We start from the raw sequence: 27,978 nt of genomic DNA on the forward strand, positions 1-27,978 counted from the left end.
AATACACACAGGACACCGGATAAGACAAGAGAAATACTCCAGATGTAACAGACTGACCCTAGCCCCCCGACACATAAACTACTGCAGCATAAATACTGGAGGCTGAGACAGGAGGGATCAGAAGACACTGTGGCCCCATCCGATGATACCCCCGGACAGGGCCAAACAGGCAGGATATAACCCCACCCACTTTGCCAAAGCACAGCCCCCACACCACTAGAGGGATGTCTCCAACCACCAACTTACCGTCCTAAGACAAGGCCGAGTATAGCCCACAACGATCTCCGCCATGGCACAACCCAAGGGGGGGGGGGGGGGGGGGGGGGCGCCAACCCAGACAGGAAGACCACGTCAGTGACTCAACCCACTCAAGTGACGCACCCCTCCCATGGACGGCATGGAAGAACACCAGTAGGCCAGTGACTCAGCCTCTGTAAAAGGGTTAGAGGCAGAGAATCCCAGTGGAAAGAGGGGAACCGGCAAGGCAGAGACAGCAAGGGCGGTTCGTTGCTCCAGCCTTTCCGTTCACCTTCACACTCCTGGGCCAGACTATACTTAATCATAGGACCTACTGAAGAGATAAGTCTTCAGTAAAGACTTAAAGGTTGAGACTGAGTCTGCGTCTCAACTTTTTAAAGGCTGTTGACATCTAGTGGAAGCCTTAGGAAGTGCAAAATGAACCCTAAGTCACTGTGTTCGATAGGCAATGACTTGAAAGGACTACAAGCACCAGACTTCCCACTTCCTGGTTAGATTTTTCTCAGGTTTTTGCCTGCCATATGAGTTCTGTTATACTCAGACACCATTCAAACAGTTTTAGAAACTTCAGAGTGTTTTCTATCCACATCTACTAATAATATGCATATTCTAGTTCCTGGGCCCGAGTAGAAGGCTGTTTAATTTGGGTACGTTTTTCATCCGGCCGTGAAAATAATGCCCTCTACCCTAGAGAAGTTAAGCCGTTTTGCACTTAAACCCCCGGGCCACGGTGGCAATAAATTAGTAAAACCAAAAGCTTACCTTAACACTGGAACTCTTCCATGTCGTGTTGGATAGTCATAGCCAGCTAGCTAACATAGCATCCCTCTGTCTGAGCAGGGTGTTTGAGTAGGCTAAACTAGATGGCTGCATTTGCTAGCTAAGTGAAACTGAAAGTGAAAAGAAATGTGACCATCTTGCTTCTCCTTCATTTTGGAAGAAATTAATTTGTTAACTGTTCAACTATTGTCTTTCTCTCTTGGAGTCAACTACTCACCACATGTTATGCACTGCAGTGCTAGCTAGCTGTATCTTGTGCTTTCAGTACTAGATTCATGCTCTGATCCTTTGATTGGGTGGACATGTCAGTTCATGCTGCAAGAGCTCATAATTACTGTAAGTCTATGGAAGGGGATGAGAACCATGAGCCTCCTAGGTTTTGTATTGAAGTCAATGTACCTATGGTGCTACCCTACAGAGTGATGTTGAGCCTACTGTAGACCTTCATTGCAAAATATTATGTTTTAATCAATTATTTGGTGACATGATTATATTTAGTATAGTTCTATCTAAAAAGGATAACTTTGTGTTTTACTATTTAAAAAAAAAGAGGATGGTCCTCCACTTCCTCCTATGAGGAGCCTCCACTGACATGCACACGTTCACCACCATGAGTCTATTTGACTGAATCTACTAAGTCTGTTTGAGTTATTCTTCTCTTCTCTTCTCTTATATATATATATATATATATATATATCTCTATATTATATCTATCTATCTATCTATCTCTATATTATATCTATCTATCTATCTATCTCTATATTATATCTATCTATCTATCTATCTATCTCTATATTATATCTATCTATCTCTATATTATATCTATCTATCTCTATATTATATCTATCTATCTATCTATCTATCTATCTATCTATCTATCTATCTATCTATCTATCTATCTATCTATCTATCTATCTATCTATCTATCTATCTATCTATCTATCTATACAGTGGAGAGGAGACAGCAGAGATTGAGAGTCAGAAGGGTAGTGGGTCTGATTCGAATCCATGACTATTCTGGTAGGATATACAATACATGTCTGCTGGGGTCCACGGCACTAATCGCTGAGCCACACCGGCCATATCGATTTATATTCTTAGCTGAATTAAAACCCAAAACCTAAGCTCTCTCAAGTCAGTCAGACATCCATCACAAAATAAGAAGGGAACAGAGCACCGATCTGCGTAAAGATAGGAAAGGTGAAGGACGGATGGGAAAAGGGGAAGGAACTGTAGCTCAGTTAGTAGAGCATGGCTCTTGCAAAGCCAGGATAGTGGGTTTGATTCCCGGGATCACCCATATGTAACAAATGTATGCATGCAAATGGCATATATTTCTAATTTATAAAATGTCTGTTCCTTGGTGAAAGTGGCTTGGTGAAAATAAGCCCCTACCTACCGAAGTCTGGATATACAACTGCCCTGTTTATTTTGGATTCTCAGAAAGAGGGATACATGGGAGAGGAGGAGGCTGCAGCGCCATCAATGTATTGATCCAAGCCGGTGTGTGGCACAAATCACGTCCCTGAGAATACTTTATCTGTTTGGCCTAGACAGTGTGCGTCCCAAATGGCACCCTACTCCTTATAATAGTGCATCTTCAGACTCAGGCATGCAGCCTCGTGTTCTCTTTGATCCTTCCTTACATTAATCCCGTTCAAAGACTCCGTTACCTCAGCTCTAAACAGCTGCATTGGACAATAAACCAACAATTCATGTGTTCTCCATCGTCATTAAGCTTTTTGTGACTTGTTCTAACATATTATCGGCATAAATATGGCTTTGTATTGCAACACCCACAAGTCTTGTTGGGTCGTTCCACGAAATCAGTCCCTTTTGGGTAGTGTAATTTGGTGGTGGGGGGGAAGAATCTTCGCATAATTTTAACATTGTAATTTTCCATCTCAAGAGGTTAAATTTATAAAATGACTATAGTAAGTGCCTTTTAAGTGCCAAATAAAGTATCAGAGTTGACAGGCTGATTTAATTTTAAAGGCCCAATGCAGCCATTTTTAATTCAATATGATATGATTTCTGGGTAACAATTAAGTACTTGACTGTTATAGATTTAAATGAAAATGGACAAACCTATTTCTCAAACAAGACATTTGCTAGGACTGTCTAGGAGTGGTCTGAGTGGGGAGGGGGAAACTAAAAACTAGCTATTATTGGCAGAGAGGCTTGGAACAAAAAAATTGTATTGGTCTATTAACCAATTTACCGCATGGCGATGTCACCATGGAAAGCCAAAACCACCACCCATGCGAACCTGCTGATTAGAAGCTCCTGTGTATATTGTATTTTCAAGCAGTAACTATCGGAAAATAACACATACACTTTTACAATGTGTGTTTCATCAGCTGTTGCACAATATGATACAAAACACAGAAATACAATATGATACAAAATGCAGGAAAAAATGCATTTTGACTGCACTGGGCCTTTAAATCAGCCATAAATCACCTTGTGACAGGGGGAATGGAAGCTTGTTTTGTGTAACAGGGAGGGGCAATTGAAGGCAAGTTTTACAAAACATTTCAAATTAAAACATTTCTAGCGTGTCTATCTATGGGTAACAGGGTTGACATGTTATGCTTGACCCACTCAGTTGTCCCATCACAAAACACCAGAAAATTGCCAAAAAGAGTAGAACCAGCTCACTTGCTTTTACACTATGATTTCACTATTAGATGTTCAATGTTTCTTTTGGGAATTTTTCGAAAGGAATCATTTCACCATATTAAAACTAGAGTTAATTTTATGTAACAGGGTTGACCTTAAAATGTTGTTTTTTTTACCTAATAAAATGAATAACTAATCACATGAAATAAATAATAATCTTCAGAAATTACTTTGTTAAAGCAACAAAAGGAACTTTATAACTTGGACAAATGTTGGGGTTAACTGAGTTAAAATCTTCCTAGACATCCGAGTGCAGAGGGACATGCCAGAATTTTTGCACATTATCAAGTCTGTATTCATGATTTATTGGATTTTCTATGTTGTACACTCAAAAATGTGGGGTTCAACAAGGGTTCTTCTAAGTTCCTCAAAGTTCTTCGAAGAACCCCATAGGAGGTAGGTTCCTGCAAGAACGCCCACCAACTAAGGAGGTTCCTTGATGAACCCTAACTGCCCAACTGAAACATTTCGATTTGAAAGGACAGCAGGTGCAGGCACTTAACTGAAAAATCTCCTCAGTTTAAGGTAAGGTTTGTCCCTTGTATGACCTATATTTATATTGTTTTATGATGACACCATGTATCTTTTTATATTTGTGACGATCTTTCTAAAACAGAAAATGGACACAATTCAATGGATATCAATCAACAAAGAGGTAAGAATATGTAGGCTATGAGAATATGTTGAAGGCTAGCTGTATTGCGTGCAGATGATTGAACTGCTCACTTTTGTGTCTGTATCTGCAGGTGTACGAGGAGGCATAAAAAGGTATGTAAGTAGGTATTGGTATGTAATGCAGATCACATTTACCATCCTCCTCCCTTACCTCTTCAGTGAATATCCCATAGGCCTCTACATTATGGACAAGGTATGTGTATGAACCATTATCAAAACAGTTTTTTTTAATTCACATTCACCACAAAAAGTTATGAATTCTGTCGTGCATCTTTTGTTAATCATCTATATAATGACTTTTTGGGGGGAATTCCCAGACTTTACCCTTCCTACACCTGAATATAACAGGAAACCTGTTCGATCACCATGCACTGCAAAATCATTCTGGCTATGGATACGGAGAACATCAACACTAACATCAACACGACAGAGGATATACCCATTGGACTTGGGGCTCTGCTTTGAGTTTACCTCATATTTAGATTTGTTTTATTCTGCTTTGCCACTAAAATCATAATAAACACTGAGAACTAAAATATTGTCATTGTTATATGTATTATTATTATTAATAATAATAATAGGGGATGGGGGGGTAGTTCAAAAATGAATCCCAAAAGGTTCTTCAAAAGGTTATTTGAGGATCCATTAAAAGGGGTTCTATGAAAACCCTTTGAAAGGGTTCTCGGAAGAACTTATAAGGGTTCCCCCACAGTTTCAATTTGAAGAACCCCTAAAGGATACTCAAGGAAACTTTTATTTTTAGAGCGTAGATATTAATGCTACTTCATTAAATATTACAGGCTTTTAAAATTCAATATTGGTGCACAATTTCTACTCAAAATATCAAAGGGACGCAAAAGGGACTCATTTCGTAAGAAAGCTATTTACATTACATTACATTTAAGTCATTTAGCAGACGCTCTTATCCAGAGCGACTTACAAATTGGTGCATTCACCTTATGATATCCAGTGGAACAACCACTTTACAATAGTGCATCTAAATCTTTTAGGGGGGGGGGGGGGGGTTAGAAGGATTACTTTATCCTATCCTAGGTATTCCTTAAAGAGGTGGGGTTTCAGGTGTCTCCGGAAGGTGGTGATTGACTCCGCTGTCCTGGCGTCGTGAGGGAGCTTGTTCCACCATTGGGGTGCCAGAGCAGCGAACAGTTTTGACTGGGCTGAGCGGGAACTGTGCTTCCTCAGAGGTAGGGGGGCCAGCAGGCCAGTGGTGGATGAACGCAGTGCCCTTGTTTGGGTGTAGGGCCTGATCAGAGCCTGAAGGTATGGAGGTGCCGTTCCCTTCACAGCTCCGTAGGCAATCACCATGGTCTTGTAGCGGATGCGAGCTTCAACTGGAAGCCAGTGGAGAGAGCGGAGGAGCGGGGTGACGTGAGAGAACTTGGGAAGGTTGAACACCAGACGGGCTGCGGCGTTCTGGATGAGTTGTAGGGGTTTAATGGCACAGGCAGGGAGCCCAGCCAACAGCGAGTTGCAGTAATCCAGACGGGAGATGACAAGTGCCTGGATTAGGACCTGCGCCGCTTCCTGTGTGAGGCAGGGTCGTACTCTGCGAATGTTGTAGAGCATGAACCTACAGGATCGGGTCACCGCCTTGATGTTAGTGGAGAACGACAGGGTGTTGTCCAGGATCACGCCAAGGTTCTTAGCACTCTGGGAGGAGGACACAAGGGAGTTGTCAACCGTGATGGCGAGATCATGGAACGGGCAGTCCTTCCCCGGGAGGAAGAGCAGCTCCGTCTTGCCGAGGTTCAGCTTGAGCTGGTGATCCGTCATCCACACTGATATGTCTGACAGACATGCAGAGATGCGATTCGCCGCCTGGTTATCAGAAGGGGGAAAGGAGAAGATTAATTGTGTGTCGTCTGCATAGCAATGATAGGAGAGACCATGTGAGGATATGACAGAGCCTAGTGACTTGGTGTATAGCGAGAATAGGAGAGGGCCTAGAACAGAGCCCTGGGGGACACCAGTGGTGAGAGCGCATGGTGCGGAGACAGATTCTCGCCACGCCACCTGGTAGGAGCGACCTGTCAGGTAGGACGCAATCCAAGCGTGGGCCGCGCCGGAGATGCCCAACTCGGAGAGGGTGGAGAGGAGGATCTGATGGTTCACAGTATCAAAGGCAGCAGATAGGTCTAGAAGGATGAGAGCAGAGGAGAGAGAGTTAGCTTTAGCAGTGCGGAGAGCCTCCGTGACACAGAGAAGAGCAGTCTCAGTTGAATGCCCAGTCTTGAAACCTGACTGATTAGGATCAAGAAGGTCATTCTGAGAGAGATAGCAGGAGAGCTGGCCAAGGACGGCACGTTCAAGAGTTTTGGAGAGAAAAGAAAGAAGGGATACTGGTCTGTAGTTGTTGACATCGGAGGGATCGAGTGTAGGTTTTTTCAGAAGGGGTGCAACTCTCGCTCTCTTGAAGACGGAAGGGACGTAGCCAGCGGTCAAGGATGAGTTGATGAGCGAGGTGAGGAAGGGGAGAAGGTCTCCGGAAATGGTCTGGAGAAGAGAGGAGGGGATAGGGTCAAGTGGGCAGGTTGTTGGGCGGCCGGCCGTCACAAGACGCGAGATTTCATCTGGAGAGAGAGGGGAGAAAGAGGTCAAAGCACAGGGTAGGGCAGTGTGAGCAGGACCAGCGGTGTCGTTTGACTTAGCAAACGAGGATCGGATATCGTCAACCTTCTTTTCAAAATGGTTGACGAAGTCATCCGCAGAGAGGGAGGAGGGGGGGGGGGGGAGGGGGAGGAGGATTCAGGAGGGAGGAGAAGGTAGCAAAGAGCTTCCTAGGGTTAGAGGCAGATGCTTGTAATTTAGAGTGGTAGAAAGTGGCTTTAGCAGCAGAGACAGAAGAGGAGAATGTAGAGAGGAGTGAGTGAAAGGATGCCAGGTCCGCAGGGAGGCGAGTTTTCCTCCATTTCCGCTCGGCTGCCCGGAGCCTTGTTCTGTGAGCTCGTAGTGAGTCGTCGAGCCACGGAGCAGGAGGGGAGGACCGAGCCGGCCTGGAGGATAGGGGACAGAGAAAATCAAAGGATGCAGAAAGGGAGGAGAGGAGGGTTGAGGAGGCAGAATCAGGTGATAGGTTGGAGAAGGTTTGAGCAGAGGGAAGAGATGATAGGATGGAAGAGGAGAGAGTAGCGGGAGAGAGAGAGCGAGGGTTGGGACGGCGCAATACCATCCGAGTAGGGGCAGAGTGAGAAGTGTTGGATGAGAGCAAGAGGGAAAAGGATACAAGGTAGTGGTCGGAGATTTGGAGGGGAGTTGCAATGAGATTAGTGGAAGAACAGCATCTAGTAAAGATGAGGTCAAGCGTATTGCCTGCCTTGTGAGTAGGGGGGAAGGTGAGAGGGTGAGGTCAAAAGAGGAGAGGAGTGGAAAGAAGGAGGCAGAGAGGAATGAGTCAAAGGTAGACGTGGGGAGGTTAAAGTCACCCAGAACTGTGAGAGGTGAGCCATCCTCAGGAAAGGAACTTATCAAGGCGTCAAGCTCATTGATGAACTCTCCAAGGGAACCTGGAGGGCGATAAATGATAAGGATGTTAAGCTTGAAAGGGCTGGTAACTGTGACAGCATGGAATTCAAATGAGGAGATAGACAGATGGGTCAGGGGAGAAAGAGAGAATGTCCACTTGGGAGAGATGAGGATTCCAGTGCCACCACCCCGCTGGCCAGATGCTCTCGGGGTATGCGAGAACACGTGGGCAGACGAAGAGAGAGCAGTAGGAGTAGCAGTGTTATCTGTGGTAATCCATGTTTCCGTCAGCGCCAGGAAGTCTAGGGACTGGAGGGTAGCATAGGCTGAGATGAACTCAGCCTTGTTGGCTGCAGACCGGCAGTTCCAGAGGCTGCCGGAGACCTGGAACTCCACGTGGGTCGTGCGCGCTGGGACCACCAGGTTAGAGTGGCAGCGGCCACGCGGTGTGGAGCGTTTGTATGGCCTGTGCAGAGAGGAGAGAACAGGGATAGACAGACACATAGTTGACAAGCTACAGAAGTGTTGTTTCTTGTATTATTGTCTCCTGTGTCTTTAGAGAACTGTTTCACTTTGATATCCTTTTTCTTCTGTCCTGATTTTCTCTTTCTTTTCTTCTGTTAACTAGATATTCTTTGTTATTCTTCGTTAGCTAGCTAGCTTCTTCCAAAAGAGTCCCTAGCAACTGCTTAGCAACTGGTAAACAATTCAGCTTGCTAAGATAACTACAATTTTATGAAAAATAGTTATTTTTCAAAAGCCTATCTTCTTTGTTTGTTGCTTGTCTTTTCTCCTATTCAGTCTTGCAGTTTTCTTTTGCTTTTTTTCCGATGTACTTCACTCTAAAAACCATGTAAATTTCAATATTTGTAGGAGCTCATTTTTCAGCTGCTGCTGCTCAAATTGGAGTTCCGGAACCTTATTTGAAATAAGGCTTTACCATCACTAATGTAAATCCCATACAGGCCAGAAGAGGGCTGTCTACCCCACATACTTCACTCTTCAGATCCTTCTGCCAGTACTGAATAGGTCATTTTGGATGGGCAGAGAAAGAGGTTAGATAAGGGTGGAATATGCTTTAATTTACCGCCCATCATCTGGATACAATAGAGCGATTGGTATATGTCCTGAGGGAGCGGGCCTTCCCACTAAAGCACAAGACTGGGGAGGAGAAAAGGCGGAAAATTCTAAGTGAGATCCTTGGTACTCTGACGTCACCCCATTGAAGTTGAAATTTAAAACGGTTAGGGCTGCGGTAAGGGTTAAGGGTATGGATGTCCCAAGGAACTCGCTTAGCATCAACCAAGAAAAGACACAAATGTTCTATTTTTTTAACATCAAAGTAGGGCCTAAATTTAGAGCTAGGACTAGACTTTAGGAAGTGTTAGGGAATCAAAAGGACAGTCTTCCTCTATTCCATTAAAATATATATATTATTTGTTTGTATGTGTTTTTAGGTCTATTGTTTTCATAATTCCCATTCGACATTCATTACATATCCCTAACTGAAGCCCTGTTAATGTTCTTTCTACTGAATACCTTTATTGTTTTCCTTATCAATGGTTATGTTACATGAGACCTCACCTTTACAAGGATAGTGATCGATGACTTAGAGATAAAGGACTCTGAAGCCTCTGATGGACACGGTCTTAGCCTCGTACGAACCATCCTGATCTCAAGAGCTTACATTCTGTTTTGTTACAGATCTGTGTAGCGAAACAGAATGTACGCTTGTGAGATCAGGATGATTCGTACGAGGCTGAGTCTGGCAACTTTGTAAAACCACAGAGCTTCTGATGCAACAAGCCATGAGTCTCGGCGCCTCTCGCTCAGCCATGGTCGACCTGGAGAGCAACATAAACTGTAATGTCTAGACGACCATCCCCTGCTTCATTCATGTGATCGCCATACGTGTGCTCAGAGGTGTTAAAATAGATACGTAAAGCTTTTTATAATTCAGCCTCCGCGTTCTTCATTTAAATCTCAGTTTATCCTCTTTTCATTGTCACTATCACTATTGAAAACAGTCGCCGTTACCAAAAGCAGAGTGAGTGGAAAGGTGAAATGTAGTTGAAAATATAAAAGCCTCTTTTTAATTATCACCCTGGAAAGAGTGTAAAACCATGACAAATCCCCATGAGATGTTGTTATTGTGTGGAGTGACATTATTACCAACTGTGTCCCCAACCTCTCTCTTACTACGGTAACAGTGTTCCAGACCATGTCCCCAATACTAAGCTCCGGGTTGATGTTTCCCCTAGGTATAGGTCCCCTCTCCCAATGCTAACCTTAAAGGGGCAATCAGCAGTTGTTCATCCATTTTTGGACTTATAATTTAATTATATGTATCCATTGATTCTTGAATAATATAACTTCTAAATGCTTCATGATCTTAGTTCAACTGTCGTACCCCATCAGAACTCAAAATACAAGCTTGTTTTACTCCAATGTTTGTAAAAGTAAATGTAAACAAACACTGTATAGCCTCAAAATATGGTTAAAACTATTTTTATATCATGGATGGTCAGTCCTTCATCCATAGAAAAACAATGGCAGGCAGTACGCTTTGTTATTTTTTCAACAGCTGATTGCCCCATTAAACCCTTAGCTGGAAAATGCAAAATTTTCCCAGGATCAGCTTCTAGGAGCAACTTCACCCTATGCCAGGTATTCCCAAACTGGGGTAGGGTGAAGGGGTACGCGCATTGCTGTCGGGGGTACGCCAAATAAAAATGAGATTCACATTTTTATTTTTTTCTTCACATTTTCAAACAGTCCATTTATATTTTCCAAAGGGGCTATACATTTGAGTGAGGTTTTTTTAACGCCTGAGTAGCCTCGTTTCACTGCCAAAAATACAATTTAACCACCTAGTGTTCAGCGAAATAACAACACAATGTCAAATACAGGTAGCCTAGTCAAATAATTAACATCCAGTCACATTCTGTTAAAGGTCCCCAAAGCACACACATCCCTGGGGGGGTCGTCTTTTCAGTTCGCTGCAGCTAGCGACTGGAACGAGCTGCAACAAACACTCAAACTGGATGGTTTTATCTCAATCTCTTCATTCAAAGACTCAACCATGGACACTCTTACTGACAGTTGTGGCTGCTTTGCATGATGTACTGTTGTCTCTACCTTCTTGCCCTTTGTGCTGTTGTCTGTGTGCCCTTTGTGCTGTTGTCTGTGCCCAATATTGTTGGTAGCAGCACAAAACATGGTACAATGTTGTGTTCCTACCATGTTGTGTTGTCATGTGTTTCTGCCTTGCTATGTTGTTGTCTTAGGTCAATCTTTATGTAGTGTTGTCTCTCTTGTCGTGATGTGTGTTTTGTCCTATATTTATTTATTTATTTATTTATTTTGTAAGTCCCCGCAGGAGGTCTTTTGGCTTTTGTTAGGTCGTCATTGTAAATAAGAATTTGTTCTTAAAAAACTTCTTAGGGCTAGGCGTCCCACTAGCGGGACAATTTCCGGTGAAACTGGAGGGTGTGCAATTCAAATAAATAATCATAAGAATTATGGATATTAAACATGTAGGTACATACAAGTGTCTTATATCAGTTGAAAGCTTAAATTCTTGTTAATCTAACTACACTGTCCGATTTACAGTAGCCATTACAGCGAAAGCATGCCATGAGATTGTTTGAGGACGGCACCCCACATCAAAATATTTTTCCACCGGCACAGGTTTCATAAATTCACAAACAGCGATTAAATATTCACTTACCTTTGAAAATATTCCCCTGAGTTGTCAACCGAAGGGTCCCAGCTATAACATGTAGAGTCGTTTTGTTAGATAAAATCCTTCTTTATATCCCTAAAAGTCAGTTTAGTTGGCGCCATCGTTTTGAGTAATCCACTCGTTCAACATGCAGAGAAAGGAATCCAAAAATCTATCGCTAAACTTTGTTAAAACAAGTCAAAATACGTTTCTATTGACTCCTCAGATACCCTAAAATGTAATCAAATTATAATATTTCATACGGAAAGAAGTATGTTCAATAGAAAACCGATATTAGCAGGTGCGTCTTGTCTTCCTTGGGCGCCCAAACACGAATTTCCAATAGTGTGTCCCAGTACTAAAACTCCTTATTCTTACTCGTTTTAGAAGAAAGCAGCCTCAAACCTTGAACATAGAGTGCTGACACCCTGTGGAAGCCAATGGAATTGCATACTGGGAGCTAGATTTAATTATTTCCCTATACTTTCCATTGTAAGAGCATGGGCTCTCAAAAAAAAAAATCTGGTTGGTTTTTCTTTGGATTTTCTCCTACCATATCTATTGTGTTAGTCTCCTACATTATTTTAACATTTCTACAAACTTCAAAGTGTTTTCTTTCCAATGCTACCAATTATATGCATACCCTAGCTTCAGGGCCTGAGCAACAGGCAGTTAACCTTGGGCACGTCACTCAGGTGGAAATTGAGAAAGAAGGACCCTAGCCTGAAGATTTATTTTAATTTAATTTTAACTGACTTGCTTGGTTAAATAAACAAAATTAACCGTTACTCTCTCGTGGGAATTCCACTAACGGCCCCGTATGAAGCCAAACGTAGCTGCTGCTCATGTTCTGTACTGATGCTGCAAAAGCCATGACAGGGAGACATAGTGGAGTGGTAACGCGAGTGCAGGCAGTTGCTCTTGACGCAACTTGGGTACACTGCAGCATCCACCGACAAGCTCTTGCTGCCAAGGGAATGCCTGACAGCTTGAAAGACGTTTTGGACACTTTGTTAAAGCAAGGCCTCTGAACTCTCGTGTATTTTCTGCACTATGCAATGATATGGGCAGCGACCATGTAACGCTTTTACAACATACAGAAGTGTGCTGGTTATAAAGAGGCAAAGCATTGACATGTTTTTTTAAATTGAGAGACGGCTTAAAGTTAATTTTACTGACCATCATTTTCACTTGTCTGACCGTTTCTCACACGACTGGCCTATCTGGGTGATGTTTTTTCTCGCCTGAATGATCTGAAGCTAGGATTACAAGGACTCTCCGTAACTATATTCAATGTGCAGGACAAAATTGAGGCTATGATTAAGAAGTTGGCGCTCATCTCTGTCTGCATTAACAAGGACAACACACAGGTCTTTCCATCATTGAATTATATTTTTGTGTGCAAATGAACTCATGCTTACGGACAATGTCAAATGTGAAATAGCGAAGCACCTGAGTGAGTTGGGTGCGCAATTACGCAGGTACTTTCCTGAAACGGATGACACAAACAACTGGATTCGTTATCCCTTTCATGCCCTGCCTCCAGTCCACTTACTGATATCTGAACAGGAGAGCATCATTGAAATTGCAACAAGCGGTTCTGTGAAAATTGAATTTAATCAGAAGCCATTGCCAGATTTCTGGATTGGGCTGCGCTCAGAGTATCCTGCCTTGGCAAATTGTGCTGTTAAGACACTAATGCCTTTTGCAACCACGTACCTATGTGAGAGTGGATTCTTGGCCCTCACTAGCAAAACTAAATACAGGCACAGACTGTGTGTGGAAAATGATTTGAGACTGAGACTCTCTCCAATACAACCCAACATTGCAGAGTTATGTGCATCCTTTCAAGCACACCCTTCTCATTAACCTGTGGTGAGGTATTCACAATTTTCGATGAACAAATAAGGTTTTATATGTAAGATGGTTAAATAAAGAGCAAAAGTATTGATTATTATTTGTGCCCTGGTCCTATAAGAGCTCTTTGTCACTTCCCACGAGCTGGGTTGTGACAAAAACACTCACTCATTCTTATGTTTAATAAATGTATAGTGTGTGTGGCAGACTTACAATGATGGCAAAAAACAACATTTGAGAGCGCGCTGACCCTGGTGCTAGAGGGGCTATGCAGCTGGAGGTTGAATATTTGGAGGGGTACGGGACTCTAAAAAGTTTGGGAACCACTGCCCTACACCATTACTAACCGTAACCCTGACGTCCTTTCTGCGTCGCAGGTGGTGATGGAGTCTGAGGAGCCAGAGCTGAGGGAGTGTGATGAAGCCTTTGAGTCAGATGAAGGCAATGTGGAGTCTTACCTGGAAGAGCCAGAGAGCAGCAGAGAGCTCCTGGAGAGGCTCAAGGAGCTGGAGGTGAGGCCCAGGGAGGGGGAATACAGGGCTCGTCTAGGGTATATCTCATTTTGTCTTTCTTTGATTCCTCGCACCCTGTCTCCTCACCTCCTTCTCAACTGTATTGAAGGAGAAGGTTCAAGGTCCCTCCCCTCTGACCTTCTTCAATGGGTTTTGAGAAGGAGACAAGAAGAGGATTAATTAAGAAAGAGCTCAAGTCTTGACCCCTGGAGCTGTTGACCCTCTGGGTACACGCCTTTTCTCATTTGGGCAAAAGTCCGTCTTCCACCCTCTCTCCTCCGTTCTATCTTCTTCGTGACCCAGAAACCGATAAGTGGTCGAGGAGTGTGTCAATTAGGCGAACGGAAGAGTGTCTTCCCCTCCTCGATGGCCACTTTTCATCAAGGATAGTCATGTGCATCCTACCGGAGTGCTTCACCGAAGAGTTTTGAAATCTGCCATACCCCCCTTTGAATCAGTTTTTGTTTTGTCGGAGGAGAATAGCATGCATACATTTAAAAACAATATGCTACTTATTGTTTTATCTATAAAATGTCTTGCACAGCTAACTTCCTTTGTTTTTTATCACTTTACACATTTATATTGGGCTCCACCCCTGTAAAAGTAATTTGCCTGAGTGAAAATTCATTCAACACATTGGCATACAGTCTGGTGAACTTGGATTGGTCCAGAATAATAACGATGCTTAAAATAGTCACTCAATATTACATCACCCAGTACTTTTGAATGATCTGCAAGTGGAAGAGTCTCATTTTCGTCCATGTTCCTTCCTTGCCGCCTCTCCTCGATTACCTTTGATATTTTTCAAAAGGAGGCAAGAGAGGACGCAGGAGTTGAGCAAATCCAGTTGAGAAAACACCCTGGAGACTGAGAGCTGCATCAGACAAAGCAATCAATGAAAACGAATAACCGTTTGCAACATTTGATTGATGCAGTTGGTTGTTTTGACTGATAGCTGCACCTGTCAAAACGATCACCTGCTTCAGTCCAAACAACCAAACTCAATCAAATAATTAAAGTATTTGATTCATCCTAGGGATGGAGCAGCCATGATACTATTAATATCATCACTAGTACTTTATTATTAATGTTAGTAGAATTTGTATTTCACTATTTCAAAATGTATGCCAATTTGATAGATGTGAACCTGAAACAAGTGTCTCAGTGTAGGAGTGGATCAGGATCAGTTTTGCCTTTTCGATCATAATGAATAAGATTACATGGACTGGGAGGACCTCCTAGATCAGCACTCCTACTCTCTGAGACTCTTGATACATACAGACCATGATTTCAGGGCTATGCATCTGACTGTATCACAGTCCACCAGGTGTCTCCCTCCTCCTGTGAAAGAAGCAGTTTTGAGTCTATCATGGCAAGTGAATATGTCATTTTATATGCTGAATGATGGTATTGGATTTGAATGGTTTTGTCAGTCAAGGATCCCTCCCTACATTTCACTAATTAAAAATGTTTGTTTCTTCTGGTGATTAGGGTATTTTGGAAGGGATGTTTGGTGAGTCGGGGGCCACTTCGTATGACTTGCGTCCACTCTCCTTTCAGCTTAGTACCGAGACAGATATCCAGTGCTTAGTTTGTAAATCGGGAGGTGCCGGAAGAAAAAGTGATCGCGAGAGGGGGGTAAACTGGGGAGTTCTGAGGTACGGGAAAGCATGAAAAAAAAGAAATCACCTTTCTAATAAAGCATTGCATTCAAATCATCACATATGCATAGTAGAGTAGAGGCACTTACAGAAGTTGCACACATGGGGAAAAAATGTGTGGCCGAGGGTCTGGGAAATTTTAGGCCTTTTTATAAACACATTTAGTGCAATTCTACATCATTTTACATGACTGGAGACTTTAGCATAATATTTTTTTAATGCCGCGTTCAAAACAACTGGGAAGTCGAAGCTGGGAAATCGCCGACTTCAGTGCATTCAAGACAACTGGGAAATTGAGAACTAGCTCTGACTGGGAAAATTAGTTTTTAATGGTCATCCAACTCGGAATTCCAAGTGGGGAACTTTGGCCTCTTTCTAGAGATCAGACTTTCCGACCTGAAGATCACTGACGTCATGATTCAACCTCGTTTTTTCAGAGTTGCCAGTTGTCTTGAAAGCACCATAATACTGCACAAGTGATCGAAATGACAGGCTACTTTGACAGTGACAAACTGAGAATCTGAGATCAATAAAAACGACCTTTGTCTTGAATCCATCAATAGCCTAGGCCTAGCTGTGTGGAGACATATTGTAGGATACAATCTGAGGAGGAAATTATAGTCCTAAAAATGCTTTCCAGTTTCACTGACTCACCCAATGATGTGCAGCTCATTCGCTGGTGATGGCTGATGCGCTCCTGACAAAAGAGTAATATTGCACATAGATTGTAGCTTACATCAATGTAATTGTCTGCATAATTTCCAATCCCCCATATATTTTTGGGTAAATATATACAGTAACAGTCAAAAGTTTGGACACACCTACTCATTCCAGGCTTTTTCTTTATTTGTACTATTTTCTACATTGTAGAATAATAGTGAAGACATCAAAACTATGAAATAACACATATGGAATCATGTAGTAACCCAAAAAGTGTTTACCTCATGAAGCTCGTTGAGAGAATGCCAAGAGTGTACAAAGCTGTCATCAAGGCAAAGGGTGGCTACTTTGAAGAATCTGAAATATATATATTATGTATATTATATTTTGATTTGTTTAACAATTGTTTGGTTACTACATGATTCCATATGTTATTTCATAGTTTTGATGTCTTCATTATTATTCTACAATGTAGAAAATAGTACAAATAAAGAAAAACTCTTGAATGAGTAGGTGTGTCCAAACGTTTGACTGGTATTGTGTATATATAAAAAAAAATCTTGGGTATCTTCATTTCCACAATTAACAAATAATATGTGTAATAATGTAGGCAGTTCATGTGAAGGATTGTTACATATAACCAGGATTTCCATTACAAAATGTACCTTTTTGGCAAGTAATTATTATTTTAGCAAACAATTATTGTGATTCATCCTATATTGTCCCTAACATAATTACCCCATAGCAACAGATATGGGACACACACACACACACACACACACACACACACACACACACACACACACACTCATACACACTTCCCACCCTTCCCCCACAAACAACCACAAGCTCAGATGTTCAACAGTTGTTCCATCCTTGAGCCCAACTCAAGAAAGGACTTGATGTGCAAATGCATATACAGTTGTAGCTGTTTGAGATGGCATGCATAATTGAGCAAGAATGGTCAGATTTGATTAACCAATGTCAAGTCCTAGGTGATGGAGATCAGATACACCCCCTTCCCCTGAAACACACACGCTGGTCCTCCATTGTGACCATTTTCCCAAGCATCTCTGTGCAGTCAGATCTTTTATTATTTGGTGCCACCAGGGCCACAATTTGTCCCCTCTCTGATTTGTCTGAGTGTGACCCGCTCCCCATGGGTTACTGCAGCTAGTGTTGCCAGCACTGCCACTACCTGGGTGGGGTCACCCCACCGGAATCTCCACCGGCTAGGTACAAGATTGTCAAGGTTCTCATTAGTAGCTTTGAGAAATTCCTTGTATATTATGCTCACCCGGGCCTCCCGAGTGGCGCTGCGGTCTAAGGAACTGCATCGCAGTGCTAGAGGCGTCACTACAGATCCGGGTTCGTTCCCAGGCTGTGTCGCAGCCGGCTGCGACCGGGAGACCCATGAGACGGCACGCAATTGGCCCAGTGTTGCCCGGGTTAGGGGAGGATTTGGCCGGCCGAGATGTCCTTGTCCCATTGCGCTGTAACGACTCCTGTGGCTGGCCGGGCGCATTCACGCTGACACGGTCGCCAGTTGGACGGTGTTTCCTCTGACACATTGGTGCGGCTGGCTTTCAGGTTAAGCAAGCAGTGTGTCAAGAAGCAGTGTGGCTTGGCAGGGTCGTGTTTCGGAAGACGCATGCCTCTCAACCTTTGCCTCTCCCGAGTCCATACGGGAGTTGCAGCAATGAGACAAGACTGTAACAACCAAATTGGGGAGAAAAGGGGGTATGAAATTATTTCAAAATATTATGCTCACCCATCAGGGGGCTTTGGCTTCGTAAGTCCAACCCTGGCAGGCTCAGAACCTTCAGAGGGTGGTGCTGATTTAGTAGGTCTCTGAATAGAATTAACGAAGAGGCAACTCGAATGAACTTTGATCCTGTTTATTCAAATTTTTACATTGCAAATAGTGACAATTCTTTTTCATGCCACGAGAGCTACCGGATCCAGCCAAGTAGGTTTCAGAATGAAACAGTCCAAAACAAAACAGAGGTGCAGGATCCGGCTCAAATTAAGCACTGCGGATGTCACGCGACAGAATAACCTGCAGCTTCTCTTAGGCCTTTGCTTTATAAAGCGATTTAAAAGGCTCTTCTATTAGAGCCTTAAGCGCCTGTGTTAATTCTCCTAACTCAGCACAATGGACCCTTGCGGCACTTTTTCAGGTGTTGTGAAAAAACTTTGTCTCCCAGCTCTCCTGGCCATCATCTCCTGAGCCCTAGTGGCAGAATGAGAGGTTGGAAAGAAAGTGCTTTAAAACACTTTTCTCAAAGCACCTGTTTGAAAACAGTGTTTAGTGTTTATAATCATGCCACTGTGATGGAGAGGGCTCTTAATGTTACTGTGGTTAAATTCCCTCGGCTGAGGCCTTACAGCACTTATTTTGCAGAATCAGGCCAAGGTCTGCTGCCTTTGCCAGCCCACACTTTGTATAGAGGACACTATTGAAACGTAATACACATATTGCTCTCAGATTGGATAGGTGAGTGACAGATTGAGTTTCACACGTGACATTAGGATCACACACATGCATGAACACACATGAACACACACAAAGTCAATTCCATACACACACTCTACGAAGATGAAACCTTCACAAAATGTCACACACTCTCCCTGTCCCTACTGTATACACATGCAAACACCTTCACCCTTAGCGCAGCTGCGTATTGATGTGTGAATCAGGCTGTAATTACTGCTGCGTCTCTTCCCTGTGCTGGAGTGTCTCTGGGTAATATCTCTGTAAATAGATTCATTGTGATCATCTTGTTCTGCTCACTGAGGGCCCCACCACGCTCAAATCAGAGGCAGAACCAAATCTCAATAAGATTATACAATGACCTGGTAGGTGCTACAGGTCACTGACCACCAAAACGGAATGTTTTTAAAACCGTTTTTCCCCCCGCAGCAGTCAGAACCTTGAACTCCATTCTCTAGCCCCCCTACCCCCTCCCTATGGCTGCTCTAGGTATCCCAGACTTTATGGATTGTTGATATTTAGGAATTGTGGTGATGCTATTCTAGCTGATTGGCACATTTGTGAATGTAAATCCTATATATGTCAGTGGAGGCTGCTGAGGGAGGACGACTCATAATAATTGCTGGAACAGAGCGAATGAAATGGCATCAAACGAAACCATGTGTTTGATGTATTTGATAGCATTCCACTGATTCCTCTCCAGCCATTACCACAAGCCCGTCCTCACCAATTAAGGTGCCACCAACCTCCTGTGGTATACATTAAATGAATGTGGGTGAATGTTTGTTGTATGAGGTGAGACTGGGGTGTATATATATATGTATATTAGTCACTTCAGAGCTACAGTACTGTAAACAAATACCACCAACCTCGGTTGCATGGCAATAAAGTATCTTGTTTACAGTGGTGTAAAGTACTTAAATAAAAATACACTGCTCAAAAAATAAAGGGAACACTTAAACAACACAATGTAACTCCAAGTCAATCACACTTCTGTGAAATCAAACTGTCCACTTAGGAAGCAACACTGATTGACAATAAATTTCACATGCTGTTGTGCAAATGGAATAGACAACAGGTGGAAATTATAGGCAATTAGCAAGACACCCCCAATAAAGGAGTGGTTCTGTAGGTGGGGACCACAGACCACTTCTCAGTTCCTATGCTTCCTGGCTGATGTTTTGGTCACTTTTGAATGCTGGCGGTGCTTTCACTCTTGTGGTAGCATGAGACGGAGTCTACAACCCACACAAGTGGCTCAGGTAGTGCAGCTCATCCAGGATGGCACATCAATGCTAGCTGTGGCAAGAAGGTTTGCTGTGTCTGTCAGCGTAGTGTCTAGAGCATGGAGGCGCTACCAGGAGACAGGCCAGTACATCAGGAGACGTGGAGGAGGTCGTAGGAGGGCAACAACCCAGCAGCAGGACCGCTACTTCCGCCTTTGTGCAAGGAGGAGCACTGCCAGAGCCCTGCAAAATGACCTCCAGCAGGCCACAAATGTGCATGTGTCTGCTCAAACGGTCAGAAACATACTCCATGAGGGTGGTATGAGGGCCCGACGTCCACAGGTGGGGGTTGTGCTTACAGCCCAACACCGTGCAGGACGTTTGGCATTTGCCAGAGAACACCAAGATTGGCAAATTCGCCACTGGCGCCCCGTGCTCTTCACAGATGAAAGCAGGTTCACACTGAGCACGTGACAGACATGACAGAGTCTGGAGACGCCGTGGAGAACATTCTGCTGCCTGCAACATCCTTCAGCATGACCGGTTTGGCAGTGGGTCAGTCATGGTGTGGGGTGGCATTTCTTTGGGGGGCCGCACAGCCCTCTATGTGCTCGCCAGAGGTAGCCTGACTGCCATTAGGTACCGGGATGAGATCCTCAGACCCCTTGTGAGACCATATGCTGGTGCAGTTGGCCCTGGGTTCCTCCTAATACAAGACAATGCTAGACCTCATGTGGCTGGAGTGTGTCAGCAGTTCCTGCAAGAGGAAGGCATTGATGCTATGGACTGGCCCGCCCATTCCCCAGACCTGAATCCAATTGAGCACATCTGGGACATCATGTCTCGCTCCATCCACCAACGCCACGTTGCACCACAGACTGTCCAGGAGTTGGCGGATGCTTTAGTCCAGGTCGGTGAGGAGATCCCTCAGGAGACCATCCGCCACCTCATCAGGAGCATGCCCAGGCATTGTAGGGAGGTCATACAGGCACGTGGAGGCCACACACACTACTGAGCCTCATTTTGACTTGTTTTAAGGACATTACATCAAAGTTGGATCAGCCTGTAGTGTGGTTTTCCACTTTAATTTTGAGTGTGACTCCAAATCCAGACCTCCATGGGTTGATAAATTGGATTTCCATTGATTATTTTTGTGTGATTTTGTTGTCAGCACATTCAACTATGTAAAGGAAAAAGTATTTAATAAGATTATTTCTTTCATTCAGGTCTAGGATGTGTTGTTTAAGTGTTCCCTTAATTTTTTTGAGCAGTATACTTTAAAGTACAACTGAAGTAGATTTTGGGGGAATCTGTACTTTACTTTTTATATTTTTGACAACTTTTACTTCACTCCTAAAGAAAATTATGTACATTTTCCTCCATACATTTTCCCTGACACCGAAATGCTTAGCAGGACAGGAAAATGGTCCAATTCACGCAGTTATCAAGAGAACCTCCTTGGTCATCCCTACTGCCTCTGATCTGGCGGACTCACTAAACACAAATGCTTAATTTGTAAATTATGTCTGAGTGTTTCGAGCATGCCCCTGGATAGCCGTAAAAAAAAAGAGAGAATTGTGACGTCTGTATTTCTTAATATAAGGAATTTTAAATGATTTATACTTTACTTTTGATAATTAAGTATATTTAAAGCCAACTACTTTTAGAGTGTTACTCGAGTAGTATTTTACTAGGTGACTTCCATTTTTACTTTGAGGTATCTTTACTTTTACTCAAGTATGACAATTCGGTACTTTTTCCACCTCTGCATGTTTATCTCTTTAGGAGGTAGGCTATCCACAGTCCAAAACTGAAAATCTTAGAAACAATGTTGCATCTGAACTGAACTGGCTTGACTTGCCCACACACTCCCTCTTTCTATCTTACACACACACACACATATCCTCCACTGGAGAATGCAATGATTTCTGACTAAGCGACAGTCATCGAGCCTCAAGCTAGACTGTTTGATTCCTATTCTACTTCGAAACCTCGTAGACAAGCAAATCGAAAACTCTGTTTTCTCTGCTCGGTTGCGATGGGAATCGATAGTGCCAAAATAATTTGGTCTCCTGTCCTCCTTTTCCCCTCACCATCCACCATTCCCTGATCATTGAACACTTGGGCCCATCACAGCTTCTGTGACGCACTGTAGAGGGAGCGTTAAATGTGTGACTGCTGTTTTGATGTGCAATCACTGGTGGCTTAGGGGCCTCTGTTTCTATGAAGACATGTTTTGTTCTTTCGCACCTTCTCTCGCTCTATTGCATCACTCCCTTTTTATTCCAATCAGCATGTTGTTCTTTCTCATTCCTCCTACTAACTCTCTCCGTCTTGTCTTTGTTTCCCTCCTATTTCAATCTTTCAGAATTGATCTCTCCTCCCCTTTGTTTCAGTCCCCCCATCACACCTTTGATTTCATAGTTGCCGTGTTGACACGTTCCCACCTTTGATAATGGCGAATAAGACATTGGCAGGATTCTCTTTTTAATGAGTTCACCAGTTTACACCTATTACAGCAAGGATATTTATCTATATTTTTTATAAACGGTCCTTGTTCAGATGTATCAAACCCCTTTGGAGATCTACCTAATCTTTTGCTCTTTCGTTTATTCTTTCGTATTGTCAAATTCTCCATGGGGACGATTGTGAAATTAACTGATTTGTTCATTCTCGGCCACAAAGAAGCTTGCTCTTCTAGGTGTAGACATTGAAATGCACTGTGATCATATGAGACGGGTGAATCTCCCACGGTTTATCTTTCTTGTCAAATGTATGCTTTTGATAGATGTATGTAATTGGTCTCTCTCTCTTTTCTCTAATGTCTCTGTCCTTTCTCTCTCCTTTGTAGGCTGAGAATTCAGCCCTGGCCCTTGCGAATGAAAGCCAGAGAGAAGCCTATGAAAGGTGTCTGGATGAGGTGAGTTTCATATAGAGAAGGAGAAGGTCATCCTGACAGTGTCACACTATGTTTTGTCTGTCTCTGTAACCACTACATAAGTTCTCAGCTTTTATACACTGCTAAGTTTACTACCCTTAAGACTCCAAAATCATTCTCCATTTGTGACCAAAGACTGTAGTAAAGATAACTTTCATTCTATCTTTTTCAGGTGGCCAACCACGTGGTACAGGCCCTTCTGAATCAAAAGGTAAGACATAGTTCATGAAGACGAATCGATGACGTTCAGACTCAACAGTCTAACAAGTTAATGAGCAGTTATTTTACACAACAAGTTTAGTGCGTGCGTGCGTGCGTGCGTGCGTGCGTGCGTGCGTGCGCGTGTAAATGTGAAGGTTTGATGATTTGTTTTGTGTGTGTGTTTTGTTCTAGGACCTGCGGGAGGAGTGTATTAAGCTGAAGATGCGTGTGTTTGACCTGGAGAGACAGAACAAAACCCTGACTGAGCTCTTTGCCCAGAAACTACACCCCCAGGCCAGCCATCTGCAACAGGTACAGGATGTGTTGTGTGTGTGTGTGTGTGTGTGTGTGTGTGTGTGTGTGTGTGTGTGTGTGTGTGTGTGTGTGTGTGTGTGTGTGTGTGTGTGTGTGTGTTTTTATGAAATTGATTTCTCTGTGAAGATTTAGAAATTACGCATAAATTAACAAGTTGCTTTTCATTTTGTTTCAATTGCTTCGTTTTTGCAAAACTGTAATGAATTTGACAAGATAAAGGATAATTAGGCATGACTTAATTATCCGCTGAAATTGTTGCATCCCCTATTACTAGCCTATTCAACCTCTCTTTCGTATCGTCTGAGATCCCCCAAAGATTGGAAAGCTGCCGCGGTCATCCCCCTCTTCAAAGGGGGAGACACTCTAGACCCAAACTGCTACAGACCTATATCTATCCTACCCTGCCTTTCTAAGATCTTCGAAAGCTAAGTTAACAAACAGACCACCGACCATTTCGAATCCCACCGTACCTTCTCCGCTATGCAATCTGGTTTCCGAGCTGGTCATGGGTGCACCTCAGCCACGCTCAAGGTCCTAAACGATATCATAACCGCCATTGATAAGAGACAATACTGTGCAGCTGTATTCATCGCCAAGGCTTTCGACTCTGTCAATCACCACATTCTTATCGGCAGACTCAACAGCATTGGTTTCTCAAATGATTGCCTCGCCTGGTTCACCAACTACTTCTCTGATAGAGTTCAGTGTGTCAAATCGGAGGGTCTGTTGTCCGGACCTCTGGCAGTCTCTATGGGGGTGCCACAGGGTTCAATTCTCGGGCCGACTCTCTTCTCTGTATACATTAATGATGTCACTCTTGCTGCTGGTGATTCTCTGATCCACCTCTACGCAGACGACACCATTCTGTATACTTCTGGCCCTTCTTTGGACACTGTGTTAACTAACCTCCAGACGAGCTTCAATGCCATACAACTCTCCTTCAGTGGCCTCCAACTGCTCTTAAATGCAAGTAAAACTGAATGCATGCTCTTCAACCGATCGCTGCCCACACCCGCCCGCCTGTCACTACTCTGGACGGTTTTGACTTAGAATATGTGGACAACTACAAATACCTAGGTGTCTGGTTAGACTGTAAACTCTCCTTCCAGACTCACATCAAACATCTCCAATCCAAAGTTAAATCTAGAATCGGCTTCCTATTTCGCAACAAAGAATCCTTCACTCATGCTGCCAAACATAGCCTCGTAAACCTGACTATCCTACCAATCCTTGACTTCGGCGATGTCCTTTACAAAATAGCCTCCAACACTCTACTCAGCAGTCTATCACAGTGCCATCTGTTTTGTCACCAAAGCCCAATATACTACCCACCACTGCGACCTGTATTCTCTCGTTAGCTGGCCCTCGCTTCATATTCGCCGCCAAACCCACTGGCTCCAGGTCATCTATAAGTCTTTGCTAGGTAAAGCCCCGCCTTATCTCAGCTCACTGTTCACCATAGCAGCACCCACCCTTAGCAGGTATATTTCACTGGTCACCCCCAAAGCCAATTCCTCATTTGGCCGCCTTTCCTTCCAGTGCTCTGCTGCCAATGACTGGAACAAACTGCAAAAATAACTGAAGCTGGAGTCTCATATCTCCCTCACTAACTTTAAGCACCAGCTGTCAGAGCAGCTCACAGATCACTGCACCTGTACATAGCCCATCTGGAAAAAGCCCATCCAACTACCTAATTCCCATACTGTTATTTATTTGATTTATTTTGCTCCTTTGCACCCCAGTATCTCTACTTGCATCTAGCACTCCAGTGTTTAATTGCCATATTGTAATTATTTTTCCACAATGGCCTATTTATTGCCTTACCTCCCTTATCCTACCTCATTTGCACACACTGTACAGTTGAAGTCGGAAGTTTACATACACTTAGTTTGGAGTCATTAAAACATTTTTCAACCACTCCACAAATGTCTTGTTAACAAACATCCACTTTGTGCATGACACAAGTAAGTTTTCCAACAACTGGTTACAGACAGATTATTTCACTTACAATTCACTGTATCACAATTCCAGTGCGTCAGAAGTTTACATACACTAAGTTGACTGTGCCTTTAAACAGCTTAGAAAATTCCAGAAAATGATGTCATGGCTTTAGATGCATATGATAGGCTAATTGACATAATTTGAGTCAATTGGAGGTGTACCTATGGATGTATTTCAAGGCCTACCTTCATGCTCAGTGCCTCTTTGCTTGACATCATGGGAAAATCAGCCAAAAATGATAGACCTCCACAAGTCTAGTTCATCCTTGGGAGCAATTTCCAAACGCCTGAAGTAGAGGTCGACCGATTATGATTTTTCAACGCCGATACCGATTATTGGAGGACACCCCCCCCCCCCCCCCAAAAAAAGGCCGGTGCCGATGAATCGGCCGATTTTAATATATATATATTATATTAAGTTAAAATAAATGTTCATTCAGTATTGTTGTAATTGTCATTATTACAAATAATATATAAAAAAAATATATATATATATATTTTTTTTAAATTCTTTTTTTATATTTTTTTATATTATTTGTAATAATGACAATTACAACAATACTGAATGAACATTTATTTTAACTTAATATAATACATAAATACCCTCAATTTAGCCTCAAATAAATAATGAAACATGTTCAATTTGGTTTAAATAATGCAAAAACAAAGTGTTGGAGAAGAAAGTAAAAGTGCAATATGTGCCATGTAAAAAAGCTAACGTTTAAGTTCCTTGCTCAGAGCATGAGAACATATGAAAGCTGGTGGTTCCTTTTAACATGGGTCTTCAATATTCCCAGGTAAGAAGTTTTAGGTTGTAGTTATTATAGGAATTATAGGACTATTTCTGTCTATACGATTTGTATTTCATATACCTTTGACTATTGGATGTTCTTATAGGCACTTTAGTATTGCCAGTGTAACAGTATAGCTTCCGTCCCTCTCCTCGCTCCTACCTGGGCTCGAACCAGGAACACATCGACAACAGCCACCCCCGAAGCAGCGTTACCCATGTAGAGCAAGGGGAACAACTGCTCCAAGTCTCAGAGCGAGTGACGTTTGAAACGCTATTAGCGTGCACCCGCTAACTAGCTAGCCATTTCACATCGGTTACACCAGCCTAATCTTGGGAGTTGATAGGCTTGAAGTCATAAACAGTGCAATGCTTGAAGAATTGCGAAGAGCTGCTGGCAAAACCCACGAAGGTGCTGTTTGAATGAATGCTTACGAGCCTGCTGCTGCCTACCATCGCTCAGTCAGACTGCTCTATCAAATCATAGACTTAATTATAACATAATAACACACAGAAATACGAGCCTTTGGTCATTAATATGGTCGAATCCGGAAACTATCATTTCGAAAAAACGAAATGTTTATTATTTCAGTGAAATATGGAACCGTTCCGTATTTTATCTAACGGGTGGCATCCCTAAGTCTAAATATTCCTGTTACATTGCACAACCTTCAATGTTATGTCATAATTATGTACAATTCTGGCAAATTAATTACGGCCTTTGTTAGGAATAAATGGACTTCACACAGTCCGCACTGAGCCAGGCGGCCCAAACTGCTGTATATACCCTGACTGCTTGCACGGAACGCTAGAGAAGTGACACAAATTCATGTTAGCAGGCAATATTAACTAAATATGCAGGTTTAAAATATATACTTGCGTATTGATTTTAAAGAAAGGCATTGATGTTTATGGTTAGGTACATTGGTGCAACGACAGTGCTTTTTTAGCAAATGTGCTTGTTAAATCATCACCCGTTTGTCGAAGTAGGCTGTGATTCGATGAGAAATTAACAGGCACCGCATCGATTATATGCAACGCAGGACACGTTAGATAAACTAGTAATATCATCAACCATGTGTAGTTAACTAGTGATTATGTTAAGATTGATCGTTTTTTATAAGATAAGATTAATGCTAGCTAGCAACTTACCTTGGCTTCTTGCTGCCCTCGCGTAACAGGTAGTCAGCCTGCCATGCAGGCTCCTCGTGGAGTGCAATGTAAGGCAGGTGGTTAGAGCGTTGGACTAGTAACCGGAAGGTTGCAAAAACGAATCCCCCCTGAACAAGGCAGTTAACCCCCGTTCCTAGGCCGTCATTGAAAATAAGAATGTGTTCTTAATCTGACTTGCCTAGTTAAATAAAGGTTAAATACAAATCTCAGCAGGGGATTCTAAAACCCTGTAGCGGTTTTGTCCTTGGTTTCTTTCAACAAGGCCAAAATGGACAGAGTAAGAGCTCCAAGAAGCTTTCAGGTTCCAACCTATAGTCTATTTTACAATTGATATTAGATATCAGTTTAGGTTAATAAATCCAAAGAACAGCAAGGCATCATAGTCCTCGTTGTGATATTTCGATCTCACATCTATCTGACTATATCAACACAGAATAGATCACTACTCACTATGGAGGATATGTGATAGAATTCTAAAACTAGCCTTCACATAACAGTTCCACATTTCACCTTGACAACAATCACCTAAGCAACAACAGTAATGAGATC

The 27,978-nt window shown here is 42.9% G+C and overlaps 1 protein-coding gene across 3 annotated transcripts in view; it reads left to right on the forward strand.

Annotated features, from left to right (window-relative positions):
- The window catches only part of LOC106583269 (nck-associated protein 5-like), a 131,386-nt gene that overhangs the window by 80,802 nt on the left and 22,606 nt on the right, over positions 1-27,978 (forward strand). For all 3 annotated transcript variants that reach the window (XM_014167227.3, XM_082967571.1, XM_014167228.3), the window contains 4 exons: positions 13,837-13,971; positions 22,864-22,932; positions 23,123-23,161; positions 23,344-23,463. In XM_014167227.3, coding sequence (XP_014022702.1) covers positions 13,843-13,971; positions 22,864-22,932; positions 23,123-23,161; positions 23,344-23,463 — 357 coding nt within the window. In that variant the 5' untranslated portion in view covers positions 13,837-13,842. The remainder of the gene's footprint in view (positions 1-13,836; positions 13,972-22,863; positions 22,933-23,122; positions 23,162-23,343; positions 23,464-27,978) is intronic.

The sequence above is a fragment of the Salmo salar genome, chromosome 22 (genome assembly GCF_965601325.2).
Source record: "Salmo salar chromosome 22, fSalSal1, whole genome shotgun sequence".
Lineage (NCBI taxonomy): Eukaryota > Metazoa > Chordata > Actinopteri > Salmoniformes > Salmonidae > Salmo > Salmo salar.